The 11,535-nt window shown below is 42.7% G+C and overlaps 1 protein-coding gene across 9 annotated transcripts in view; it reads right to left on the bottom strand.

Moving 5' to 3' along the window:
- RALGAPA1 (Ral GTPase activating protein catalytic subunit alpha 1) overlaps window positions 1–11,535 on the bottom strand; it is a 1,007,748-nt gene that overhangs the window by 476,366 nt on the left and 519,847 nt on the right. For 5 of the 9 annotated variants that reach the window (XM_053697738.1, XM_053697743.1, XM_053697744.1 and 2 more), the window contains one exon: window positions 5,954–6,130. In XM_053697738.1, the coding sequence (XP_053553713.1) occupies window positions 5,954–6,130 (177 nt within the window). The remainder of the gene's footprint in view (window positions 1–5,953; window positions 6,131–11,535) is intronic. The other 4 variants (XM_053697739.1, XM_053697745.1, XM_053697747.1 and 1 more) reach the window with 1 other exon arrangement.

Below are 11,535 nucleotides of genomic sequence, written 5' to 3'. Positions count from 1 at the left end.
CGTTGTTTTTGTTTTATGTGATGTCTCGCATTAAAGGCTATTGAAACCTATATCTTGGTGCTGCTACTCTCTGTTTGCTGCCAGGTGATGAATTGCCAACAGTAAGGAATTTCATGGACTCTCACCACCATTAAAAAGAAAATGCATTTAAATAACATGCAGTAAAGGGTCATCATAAACAATAAAACTGTAGTAAAATGTTGATCACATTTACAATATGAATATGATGACATTGGAGTGTAACATCCATGTCATGTGTGTCCTTTATCAGTCTAGTTTATCACACATTGATCTTGTTTTTTCACCACTGTTGGAGAAATAGGAGAGCTACAATGGGGCATGAAATCTTATTAACTAGTATTTTTTTTTTTTTTTTAACTATAGTCAATCGTCTTTTTTCTGGCTATGATACCCTGCCATCCTAATCCACTTTTATTGCATGTATTCACTTCTTAATCCAGCTGGTTAGATGCATGTACCACATTTGGTAATCAAAAACGGAGCCTAGGAGGGACTATATGGCCAGCTTTGCTGGGACTCTTTGCCATTTCCTGTTGGGGAAGAGAATATCCCACAAGTAAGGATGACGCCGTGGACCGGACACACCAATGTTGGAGAAACATAAATTATGCTTACCTGATAATTTTATTTCCATTGTGGGGAGGAGAGTCCACGGCTTCATTCATTTCTTGTGGGAATTAAGAACCTGGCAACCAGTAGGAGGCAAAGACACACCAGCCAAAGGCTTAAATACCTCCCCCACTCCCCTCATCCCCAAGTCATTCTGCCGAGGGAACAAGGAACAGTAGGAGAAACATTAGGGTATAAATGGCGCCAGAAGAATATAGTAAATTTAGGTCCGCCCATCGGAGATACAGGCGGGGGCCATGGACTCTCCTCCCCACGATGGAAATAAAATTATCAGGTAAGCATAATTTATGTTTCCCATCTAAAGGGGAGGAGAGTCCACGGCTTCATTCATTACTTGTGGGAAACATATACCCAAGCTCTTATAGGACACTGAATGAAACCGGGAGGGTAAAAATGTGGACCCCTAATCTGAGGGCACCACAGCCTGTAGAACCTTTCTCCCAAAAACAGCTTCCGCAGAAGCAAAAACAAAACTTAGTGAACGTATGCAAGGAGGACCAAGTAGCCGCCTTGCAAATCTGCTCCATAGAAGCCTCATTTTTGAAGGCCCAAGACAAAGCCACAGCTCTAGTTGAATGAGCCGCGATCCTCTGAGGAGGCTTATGTCCCGCTGTCTCGTAGGCCAAACGGATCAAGCTCCTCAGCCAGCTTCCCTGAACACAACAAAAAGTGACTTAGATTCTCTGAGATCCTTTGTAGCCTGAAGATAGAATTTCAAAGCACGAACCACATCCAGATTATGAAGTAATCTCTCCTTAGGAGAAGAAGGGTTAGGGCAGCCTTATCCGCATGAATCACCAGATAAGGGGGCTCATATTGCAAGGCTGCCAGATCAGAAACTCTGAAGCAATGGCCAATAGAAAGAGAACTTTCCATGAGAGAAGTTTTATGTCAAGAGAATGCATAGGCTCAAACGGAATCTTCTGCAAGACCCCAAGTACCAAATTTAAGCTCCAAGGGGGAGCAGTCTGCCTAAAAACAGGCCTGATTCAAAACAGAGCCTGAATAAAAGATTGGACGTCAGGGAGATCAGAGAGTCTCCTGTGTAACAGAACAGGGTCTCAACGCTAGTTCCCTTCTCCAGACTTTCTTGGAAAAAAGACAAAATCCTGGATACCCTCACCCTATGCCAAGGGTAGCCATGACAAGTAAGGCCTCCACACCTTAAGATAAATGCGTCGAGTGACCAGTTTTCTTGCCTGAACTAGAGTGTCAATCACATTTTCAGAAAAACACCTTTTTTGCCAAGACTAAACGTTCAATCTCCATGCAGTCAGCCTCAGAGAATCGAGATTTTGTTGTTGAAAAGGACCCTGCAACAGGGTAACCTCCACGGTGGAGAGGATGACATCCGCCACCAGATCCGCAAACCACGTCCTCCTCAGCCATAAAGGAGCAATCAGAATGGAGGATACTTCCTCCTGCTTTATACGAGCCACTACACGAGTAAGAAGCGGTAACGGAGGAAATATGTATACTACACCGAACCCCCAAGGCATTGCCAATGCAACTATTAGCGCAGCATGGGGGTCCCTCGACCTCGATCCATATCGGGGAAGCTTGCAATTCAACTTTGACGCCAAGAAATCGATCTCCGACGTCCCCCATCTGAGACAGATCTCCGCAAACACTTCGGGGTGAAGCGACCATTCCCCTGGATGAAAAGTTTGCCTGCTGAGAAAATCCACCTCCCAGTTGTCCACACCCGGGATATGGATTGCAGAGACCGAACAGTTGTGGGTCTCTGCCCACTTCAGGATCCGAGACACCTCCCTCATTGCCAGGGAGCTCCTCGTGCCCCCCTTGTGGTTGATATAAGCCACAGAGGTAATATTGTCCGTCTGGAACCTGATAAAGTTCAAGTCCCCCAGATGAGGCCACGCCTTCAGAGCATTATAGATCACTCAAAGCTCCAGAATATTTATTGGAAGAAGAGCCTCTAAGTGAGACCACTTCCCCTTTGCCATCCTGGCACCCCAAACAGCTCCCCTTCCCGCCAGACTCGCGTCCGTGGTAACATTCTCAGGAAGGATGTCCCCATGGACAGGTGATCCAGGCGGATCCACCAGGAGAGGGAAAGCCGATTCCGCGCATCCATGTATATCGGCTGCGACAGATCGGAATAATCGCCGTTCCACTGTCTCAACATGCACAATTGAAGAGGTCTGAAATGAAACCTGGCGAATGGAATGATGTCCATGCTTGAGACCATGAGCCCAATCATCTCCATGCACTGAGCTACAGATGGTCTCACTGTAGACTGGAGGGCAAGACAGGTAGATGCCATCTTTGTGCGTCGCTTGTCCGTGAGGAAGATCTTCATGGACACGGAGTCTATGATTGTGCAGAAGAACTCCACCCTGGTACTGGGAACCAGAGAACTCTTCTCTAGATTGATCTTCCAACCGTGAGATTGAAGTAACTGCAGCAGGACCCTGGTATGGGCCTCTGCCATTTGGGATGACGGCGCCTGAACCAGAATGTCGTCCAGGTACCGCGCTGCCCTGGGATCTGGCTACTACTAGAAGGGCCCCCAGGACCTTCGTGAAGACTCTTGGGGCCGTTGCCAGACCGAAGGGAAGAGCCCCGAACTGGAAATGCTGATCAAGAGAGGCAAATCTGAGGAACCTGAAATGATCCCTGTGAATCGGAACATGAAGGTAGGCATCCTTCAAATCTATAGAGGTCATTAGCTGCCCCTCTTGAACTAGGGGCAGAATGGATCTGATTGTTTCCATTTTGAATGATGGAACGGACAGGAACTTTAAACATTTGAGGTCCAGAATCGGGCGGAACCTGCCCTCCTTCTTTGGGACCACAAACAAATTGGAGTAATACCCTAGACCCCTTTCTGCCTGGGGTAATGGTACAATAACCCCTAGAGCAAAAAGATCCCGCACGCAACCCAGAAAAGGCCTCTCTTTTTTCCGGCCTTGAAGACAGGTTTGACAGCAGGAACCTGCCCCTGGGCGGAGAGGACTTGAACCCTATCCTGTAACCCTGGGCAACTATCTCCAGAACCCAGGGGTCCTGAACGTCCTGCAACCAGGCATCTAAGAACAGAGACAATCTGCCCCCACTCGGCCCGCAGAACAGTCGGGGGCCGCCCCTTTATGCAGACTTAGTCTCGGCAGGCTTCTTGTGCTGTTTAGACTTGTTCCAAGCTTGAGCAGGCTTCCAGGGACCCTTGGTTTGGTCCGCTTTTGCAGCGGGCTGTTGGCGTTGCGCTTTATCCCCCCGAAAGGGACGGAAATTAGTACCCTTAGGTTTCGCCTTCTTATCCTGAGGAAGGAAAGCACCCTTGCCTCCCGTAACCGTGGATATGTTAGACCTGGACCGAACAGGATCTTGCCCTTAAAAGGCAAAGACAGCAGCCTCGTCTTAGAGGTCATGTCCGCCGACCACGATTTTAGCCACAGAGCCCTGCGTGCTAGAACGAAAAACCCGATACCTTAGCATTCAGGCGGATAATATGCATATTAGCACCTCGAATGAAGGAATTGGACACCTTTAGGGCTCTAATCTTTTCCTGCACCTCCTCTTAAGAGGGTTCACCCTCAATCATATCAAATAATGCATCGCACCAATATGACGCAGCTCCTGCAACCGCGGCGACGACCGCTGCTGCCGGTTGAAAAACAAACCATGTGGCTCCTTGAACAAAGAACTATCCTCTAAAGGGATCGTTGTGCGCTTAGCGAGCGTGGAGATGGCGCCATCCACCTTGGGAATAGTCCCCCATAACTCCAGCTGGGCCTCCGGGACGGGGAAAAGTTTTTTAAAGTGAGAAGAGGGGGAAAAGGAAGAACCTAACCGCTCCCACTCGTTCTTTATAATGTTCACCATCTTGACAGGAACCGGGAAAGTCTGGGAGACTAGCCTGTCCTCTCAGAACGCAGCAAAGCATGGATCATCTTAGCGACTGCTGTTTCAAGCTGATCCGCGAAATCAGGCGGCCAAGCAATCTCCACCAAAGGGGTAACAGTCGGACCCTGGGGTGCTGCATGTGGGATAGGGGACGCCATTGGGGAACGCACCTCACGCGACGGAGATCCCTCAGAGGTGGACAGCTCAGTAGTGCTAGACATTCTCTTATTCTTGGAAGTCGTAGCCTTCTCAAGGTATGTGGAACACAGTTGCGCAGGCTGGTCTATCAAAACCTCACAATAAACACAGGTATAAGACTTAAAGAGGGAGTACCCTCTAACGCGTCAGAATCCTCTTTAGCTTTTAGAAAAAGATAAGACAGGCACCCTTATAACCACCAATGGGCACTCACCACCTCCTATGACCCGGACTGCGGAAACCGTTCGTTTCCTCCGTCACAGATCAGACAGGAAGTGAAGAGGCGCCACCAGGTCACAAGGATGTCTACGCAGGACTGCCCCTGCTGAGGAGAAAACAGGCCAAAAAAGACTGCGCAAAAACTCCTGTTAGAGAACCTGTCAGTTCCACAAAAAATGCCAGAGCCGTGTCCTTGCACATAACTCTGATTGCTATAGGAGTTGTTGATATTAGTTGGGATGGTGTCACAAAGGGAAGCTCCCTCTTCATCTCCAGACTCTAACTTTCACCCAGGCCCTCAACCGAGAAGCTTGAAGGGCTACTTAAACTCCTGTCCCATAGCAAAAGGTAGAACCCCTCATGAGAGACCTCCCGATTTTCCGGCACCTCTCTGCCACCTCCTGTGATGAAAGGCAAAGAATGACTGGGGGATGAGGGGAGTGGGAGGTATTTAAGCCTTTGGCTGGGGTGTCTTTGCCTCCTCCTGGTGGCCAGGTTCTTAATTCCCACAAGTAATGAATGAAGCTGTGGATTCTTCATCATTCAGATAGAGCATGCAATTTTAAACAACTTTCCAATTTACTTACTTCCAATAACAAAATGTGCACAGTGGTTTATTATATTTACACTTTTTGAGTCACCAGCTCCTACTGAGCATGTGAAAGAATTCACAGTATATGCATTTGTGATTGGCTGATGGCTGTCACATGATACAGGAAGAGTGGAAACAGAAATAACTTCTACTACTCATTTGAAGTTCAGACTAAGTGCTATTGCATTGTCTTGTAATGCATTTGTGGATTATGCAAATATATTGTATTTACTGGTCCTTTAAGTTTTCTGCTTCAGTTAACATTGAGTGAAGTGGTAACTTTTTTTTACTTGACTGGTTAACCAAGGTGTTATTTTTCAGTCAGCAAGAGTATCTAAATCGATTTAGTTTTTGAAATTACAATTTAAAAAGCTGTGAAGGTTATAAACTCATTTAAAATAATCTAATAATAGTCTAAATAAATACCTGCCACAACCAAAGACTCTGTACACAGGACCTGCTGGTTAAGACTGTTGGTTTCTGAGTCAATATGGAGCGTTGTTAGGCTAAGAACTTCTGGTTCCTCTGTGCTAAGCTGAGCAGACACAGCATCTGTCTCCAGCGATATGGGCACTGTTGGTTCATTGCCAAATGGGAAACCTGCTAAAAGAAAAGTTGAAAACTAAAAAGCAGCACATTTTGCTATTCACTTTACTTTTTTTCATTCAGGTATTTTTTATTGGGTTGTCAAAATAATTTTTACAGTATTGTATATCATAGTACATTTAGCCAATAAACACATACAGTTAGATACATTATGTACTGATAAAAAAAGAAAAACCCACATTTTGTTATAAATGGTATGTTCAGAAAAATAAAAGAGTAGGGAATATCTTTTATTATTGTGCATATTTTTAGGGCATTATAATATAAACAAATGAGTTAGCTACGAAATCCCTGCCACACTATGTAGCCTTTGCTCCCACAAAAATAGTATATCCGTTATGAAATCCCGTTTTCCTATATAACAATAGTGCATCCTCTCAAGCGTGAGAATATGATCTACTTCTGAGATCCATTGGGAGAAAACGGGGGCCTGTTGTGTCTTCCAAAGTCTTGGAATAAGCCTCTTAGCGCTGGTAAAAATTATGTAGAGCAATTTCTTGCGATAAATACAAGTGAGGTGTGGAATGTGGTTAAGGAGAATAATTTGTGGCTTAAGAGAGATGTTCATACCTAGAATTTGATTCACACTCTGTTCTATTTGCGACCAGTAATTGGTGACAGCGGGACAAGACCACCATATATGAGACATGGTACCAATATCTCTGCAACGTCTCCAACAGCTGGAAGATGTGATGGGGTAGATGTTTTGAATGCGATAAGGCATCAAATACCATCGGGCAAGTATCTTATAATTAAGTTCAGACAAAATTAAGGAAGTGGAAGAAGAGTGAGTTAATTTAAAACATTGTTTCCATTCTTTGTCGCTCAGATTGCATAGTAGCTCTTCATTCCACTTTAGTAAATATGTAGGGTTTTTTTTTTTCAGCGAAGAACCTCTGAGCATCCTGTATGTTATAGAAAGATGTGCCCTTTTGATATTAGTATTGACACACATTTGTTCAAAGAGCGTTAGTGGTCTCAAGATGTCCTGTTTGTATGGGCTATTATTTATCACATACCTAATTTGCAAATAGGAGTACCAATTATGGAATGGGGAGCCTAATTCTTCATTTAATAAAGTTCTATCTTTTACACCAGCAGAGTCCATTATTAAATATATGGGGAGATTTTGCAGGTTTTCGGTTACATTAGTGTGGGTAAAAGATCTATGTTGTATAAATAAATGGTTATTTAACAACGGAGTCAAAGGGGAGATTAGGGTGGACACTCCCCGTGTGTGATTAACTACATAGTCCCAAACCTCCAGAGTGGCTTTGATATATCTGTTGTGTTGCAATGTTTGTAGTCTGGATGACTTAGGGAGCCAGTTAATGTCTCTCATGTACTTGATGCGAGATAAGGAGGCTTCAATCTGTACCCACAAGTTGGAGGGGCTTGCCTTACTCCGTGCTATAATTCTTGTGAGATGCGCTGCTCTATAGCAATTTGTTAAATTAGGGACATTAAGTCCTCCATCCTCTTTACAAAGATATAAAGTATGTTAAGCTACCCTCAGCCTTTTATAGGACCAAATAAAGGAATTTATCATTTTTTGTTGTGTTCGAAGATACGAATTAGGTAGGGCTAATGGTAGAGTTTGAAAGAGATAGAGGTATTTAGGCACAATCATCATTTTGATGGTATTTATCCTGCCCACCCAGGATAAATGACCCTGTTTATGCCAAGTCTCTAGAAAATTCTTTATTTGGGATTGGAGAGTGATATCGTTTTCGTGAAATAGACAAATCTAGTGTTCTGAGCTACATACTCCATGTCCTGTGTTGATAAGTTGATTGGTATTAATCTGGATTTCCCCATATTAATGGAGAAGTTAGAAACTTGTTTATAATTCTCTAATGTCTGCGTCAATGCAGGCAATGATGTAGGTGGTAGTGTAAGGGTAAGAATCACATCGTCTGCAAACAAGAGGCACTTTTGAGTAAGATTATCATACTGTATGCCATGAATATCTGGGTTATTCCTGATCTGAATAGCCAAGATTTCCACCCTGAGAGCAAATAGCAAAGGCGATAGTGGGCAACCTTGGCACGTGCCGTTAGAAATGGGGAAGGAGTGCGAGATATTTTTGTTAACGGTGACTTTAGCTCTGGGGCCATTATACAATGCTTGGATTCTTGTAATGAATGTATTTGGAAGGCCAAACTTCGATCACTTTACTTTTATGTACAAAAATATCCTTACCAGTACAATAGTGGTCACTTAGAGACATTTAAAGTGTTCTCCACAGAACCTTTTTAATAGATGCACCATTCGTCTGAATGTACTGACCACCAAGCTACAATTTTAGCCATAAATAAGCTAAAATTTGCTTAAATTAAAATATTACAATATTTATTGCTTAAAGGTATACTAAACCCAATTTTTTTCTTTAACCCTTTGAGTGCTAAGCACTTTCCCACCTGGGTGCTAAGCTTTTTTAGTTTTTTTTTTAAATGTTTGACTTTTTTTTTTACCTTTCCAATGGTGGGTCTTGGGGGTCTGTAGCTGCTTAGATGCCTGAGATACAGGCTTCTAAGCAGCATGCCCCCTGCTCCTATATTTAACATTGTTAATGTTAAATAAAGTTGCGCGGTGACGTCATCACGCGTGACATCACCGCGCATAACGTGAAATCTCGGCGATGCCTGTCACTATGCAGGCCAGATTGCCGGGGTAGGAGCGGGTGGGAGCCCCCAGATCTCCCTCAAGGTGGAAGAGTGCTAGCGACGGCTCTGAGCTGTTGTTAGCACCAGAGTGGAAAACTCTGCGACGGCTCAGAGCCGTCGTTAGCACTCAAGGGGTTAATGATTCAGATATAGCATGCAATTTTAAGCAACTTTCTAATTTACTCCTATTATTAAATTTTCTTCGTTCTCTTGCTATCTTTATTTGAAAAAGAAGGCATCTAAGCTAAGGAGCCAGTCAATATTTGGTTCAGATCTCTGGACAGCAGACAACCCAGGTTGTGAACCAAAAATGGGCCGGCTTCTAAACTTACATTCTTGCTTTTCAAATAAAGATAGCAAGAGAATGAAGAAACATTGATAATAGGAGTAAATTAGAAATTTGCTTACAATTGCATGCTCTATCTGAATTATGAAAGATAAAATTTGGGTTCAGTGTCCCTTTAAAATATCAAACACATTTATGTTAAATTATGCAATTAATTTGTCCATTGGATAGCAGAAAATGTTATAAATATTAGAACGTATTACACTGTCCCTTATCCAGCTACTTTATAATGTCGCCCAGCTGGCAAAACATTCTATGGAAAACACTACATTTAGGTCAATTATTTATATGTTGCATGTAAAAGATGGTGTTTATTATCATCATCATTATTGAGAACAATATACAAATGCTCCCATCCTGATTTGAACTTTTTCGTGTAAGCTATAAGAGTGGCCAAGTTAAACATTGACTTTTGGTGCATATTTATGAAATGACGTCATAACAATAACCAGTAGTTGTATCAAGACATTTCAACAACCTGCACCATTTTTTGCATTACTGCTTCCTTATGCCTGATAGATATAAAATTGTTGAGAGGTTTCTGCCAATGTTTTCTAGAGCAATGTTTTTCAACTACAGTCCTCAAGTACCCCCAACAGGCCAGGTTTTCAGTGTAACAACCAGTGCACAGGTGAAATAATCAGCTTATGGGTGAGAGAGAGCAGGTTAGTAAACATAGTGCTACTGATCAGCTGATTACTTCACCTGTGCACTGGTTCAGCTATAATGAAAACCTGGCCTGTTGGGGATACTTGAGGACCACGGTTGAGGAACACTGTTCTACAGTTTCCCAATCTGTTCATGCCTTAACCAGTAATTTTTTGGTCAGTCTGTTGCATGTAAAAAACTATATTTTAAATGTCCAATGTATTTACACTCCTGTAAATTTAGTTTTTAGGTATGTCATTATCCATCCTTTAAGCAGTGGGAGAAAGATCAGCTTTATCTGCCCGTGAGCTTCAGGCCTTAAAGGGAAACAATGTATCCCACCTTGATGTATTCCCAATCCATTGTAATAACAGCTACATTATAAATGAACACTATAGGAAATTCCTGTTTGGTTTATTCTTTTGTTTGAAATTGCTGGTTTTGCTCACTGGAACCACAAACATGACCATTTCAATTCATGTTTATTGACCTTTTTCTTATATTGTATCACTGAGGAATGAGAGCAGGAGAACAAATGTACAGTGTATAGGATCATGTGAAAGGATGTAAGACATCTAGTCTCAGATTGAGCCACAGGGATTAGTATGAACTGTTAAAGGGACATCAAACACAACATTTTTCTGTTTCTTATTTTTTATGATTTAAATAGAACATGTGATTTTAAACAAGTTTCCAATTAACTTCTTTTATCCAATTTGCTTAATTATCTTGGTATTCTTTCTTGAAAGAGCAGCTAGGCACTATCGGGAGCTATTCTGAAGACATCTGGTGAACCAATGAAGAGAGGCATTTTTGTGCAGCCACCAATCAACAGCTAGCTCCCAGCAATGCATTGCTGCTCCTGAGCCTACCTAGATATGCTTTTCAACTATGAATACCAAAAGAATTAAGAAATTTAGATAATAGAAGCAAATTGGAAAGTTGTTTAAAATCACATGCTCTTTCTGAATCATGAAATAAATGTTTTGGGTATTATGTCCCTTTAAGGATATTAGTGTGTCTCAAATCAAACAAATGTAGGAGTAGGAAATGTGTGTAGGTAACCCAAACCTGCATGTCATTTTTTGACAATCATGGTTTTTCAAGTGTGAGCACGCCCAGAGATCAGGCCTCAGATTTCTGATGCTCTGTAGAATAAAAGTCCACATTTCTAAATGCTATGCTCCACTTTCTTTTTCTTTACTTTTGTAAACAAAGATTTCTTGCTACATACCACACACACACACACTTCTTCTTTACAACGTTGCTTCAGTTCATTGAGGTTTGTGGGCATTTAATTGCACAGCTCTCTTAAGGTCATGCCACCATATTTCAATCGGGTTGAGGTCTGGACTTTGACTGGGTCATAGCAACACCTTGATTTTTTTCCTTTTCAGCCATTCTGTTGTAGATTTGCTAGTGTGCTTGGGAGCATTGTCTTGTTGCATGATAGAATTTCAGCTAAGCTTTAGCTGTCGGACAGATGACCTAACATTTGACTCTAGAATACTTTGGTATACAGTGGAGTTCATGGTTGACTCAATGACTGTAAGGTGCCCAGGTCCATGCTTGACAGTTGGTATGAGGTATTTGTGCTGAAATACTGTGTTTGGTTTTCGCCAAACGTGGTACTGTGCATTATGGCCAAACATCTCCACACTTTGGTCTTATCTGTCTAAAGGACATTGTTCCAGAAGTCTTGTGATTTGTTCAGATGCAACTTTGCAAACCTAAGCTGTGCT

Source organism: Bombina bombina, chromosome 1, assembly GCF_027579735.1.
Source record: "Bombina bombina isolate aBomBom1 chromosome 1, aBomBom1.pri, whole genome shotgun sequence".
NCBI classification, from domain to species: Eukaryota; Metazoa; Chordata; class Amphibia; order Anura; family Bombinatoridae; genus Bombina; species Bombina bombina.
This window is presented reverse-complemented; position numbering and strand designations above follow the sequence as displayed.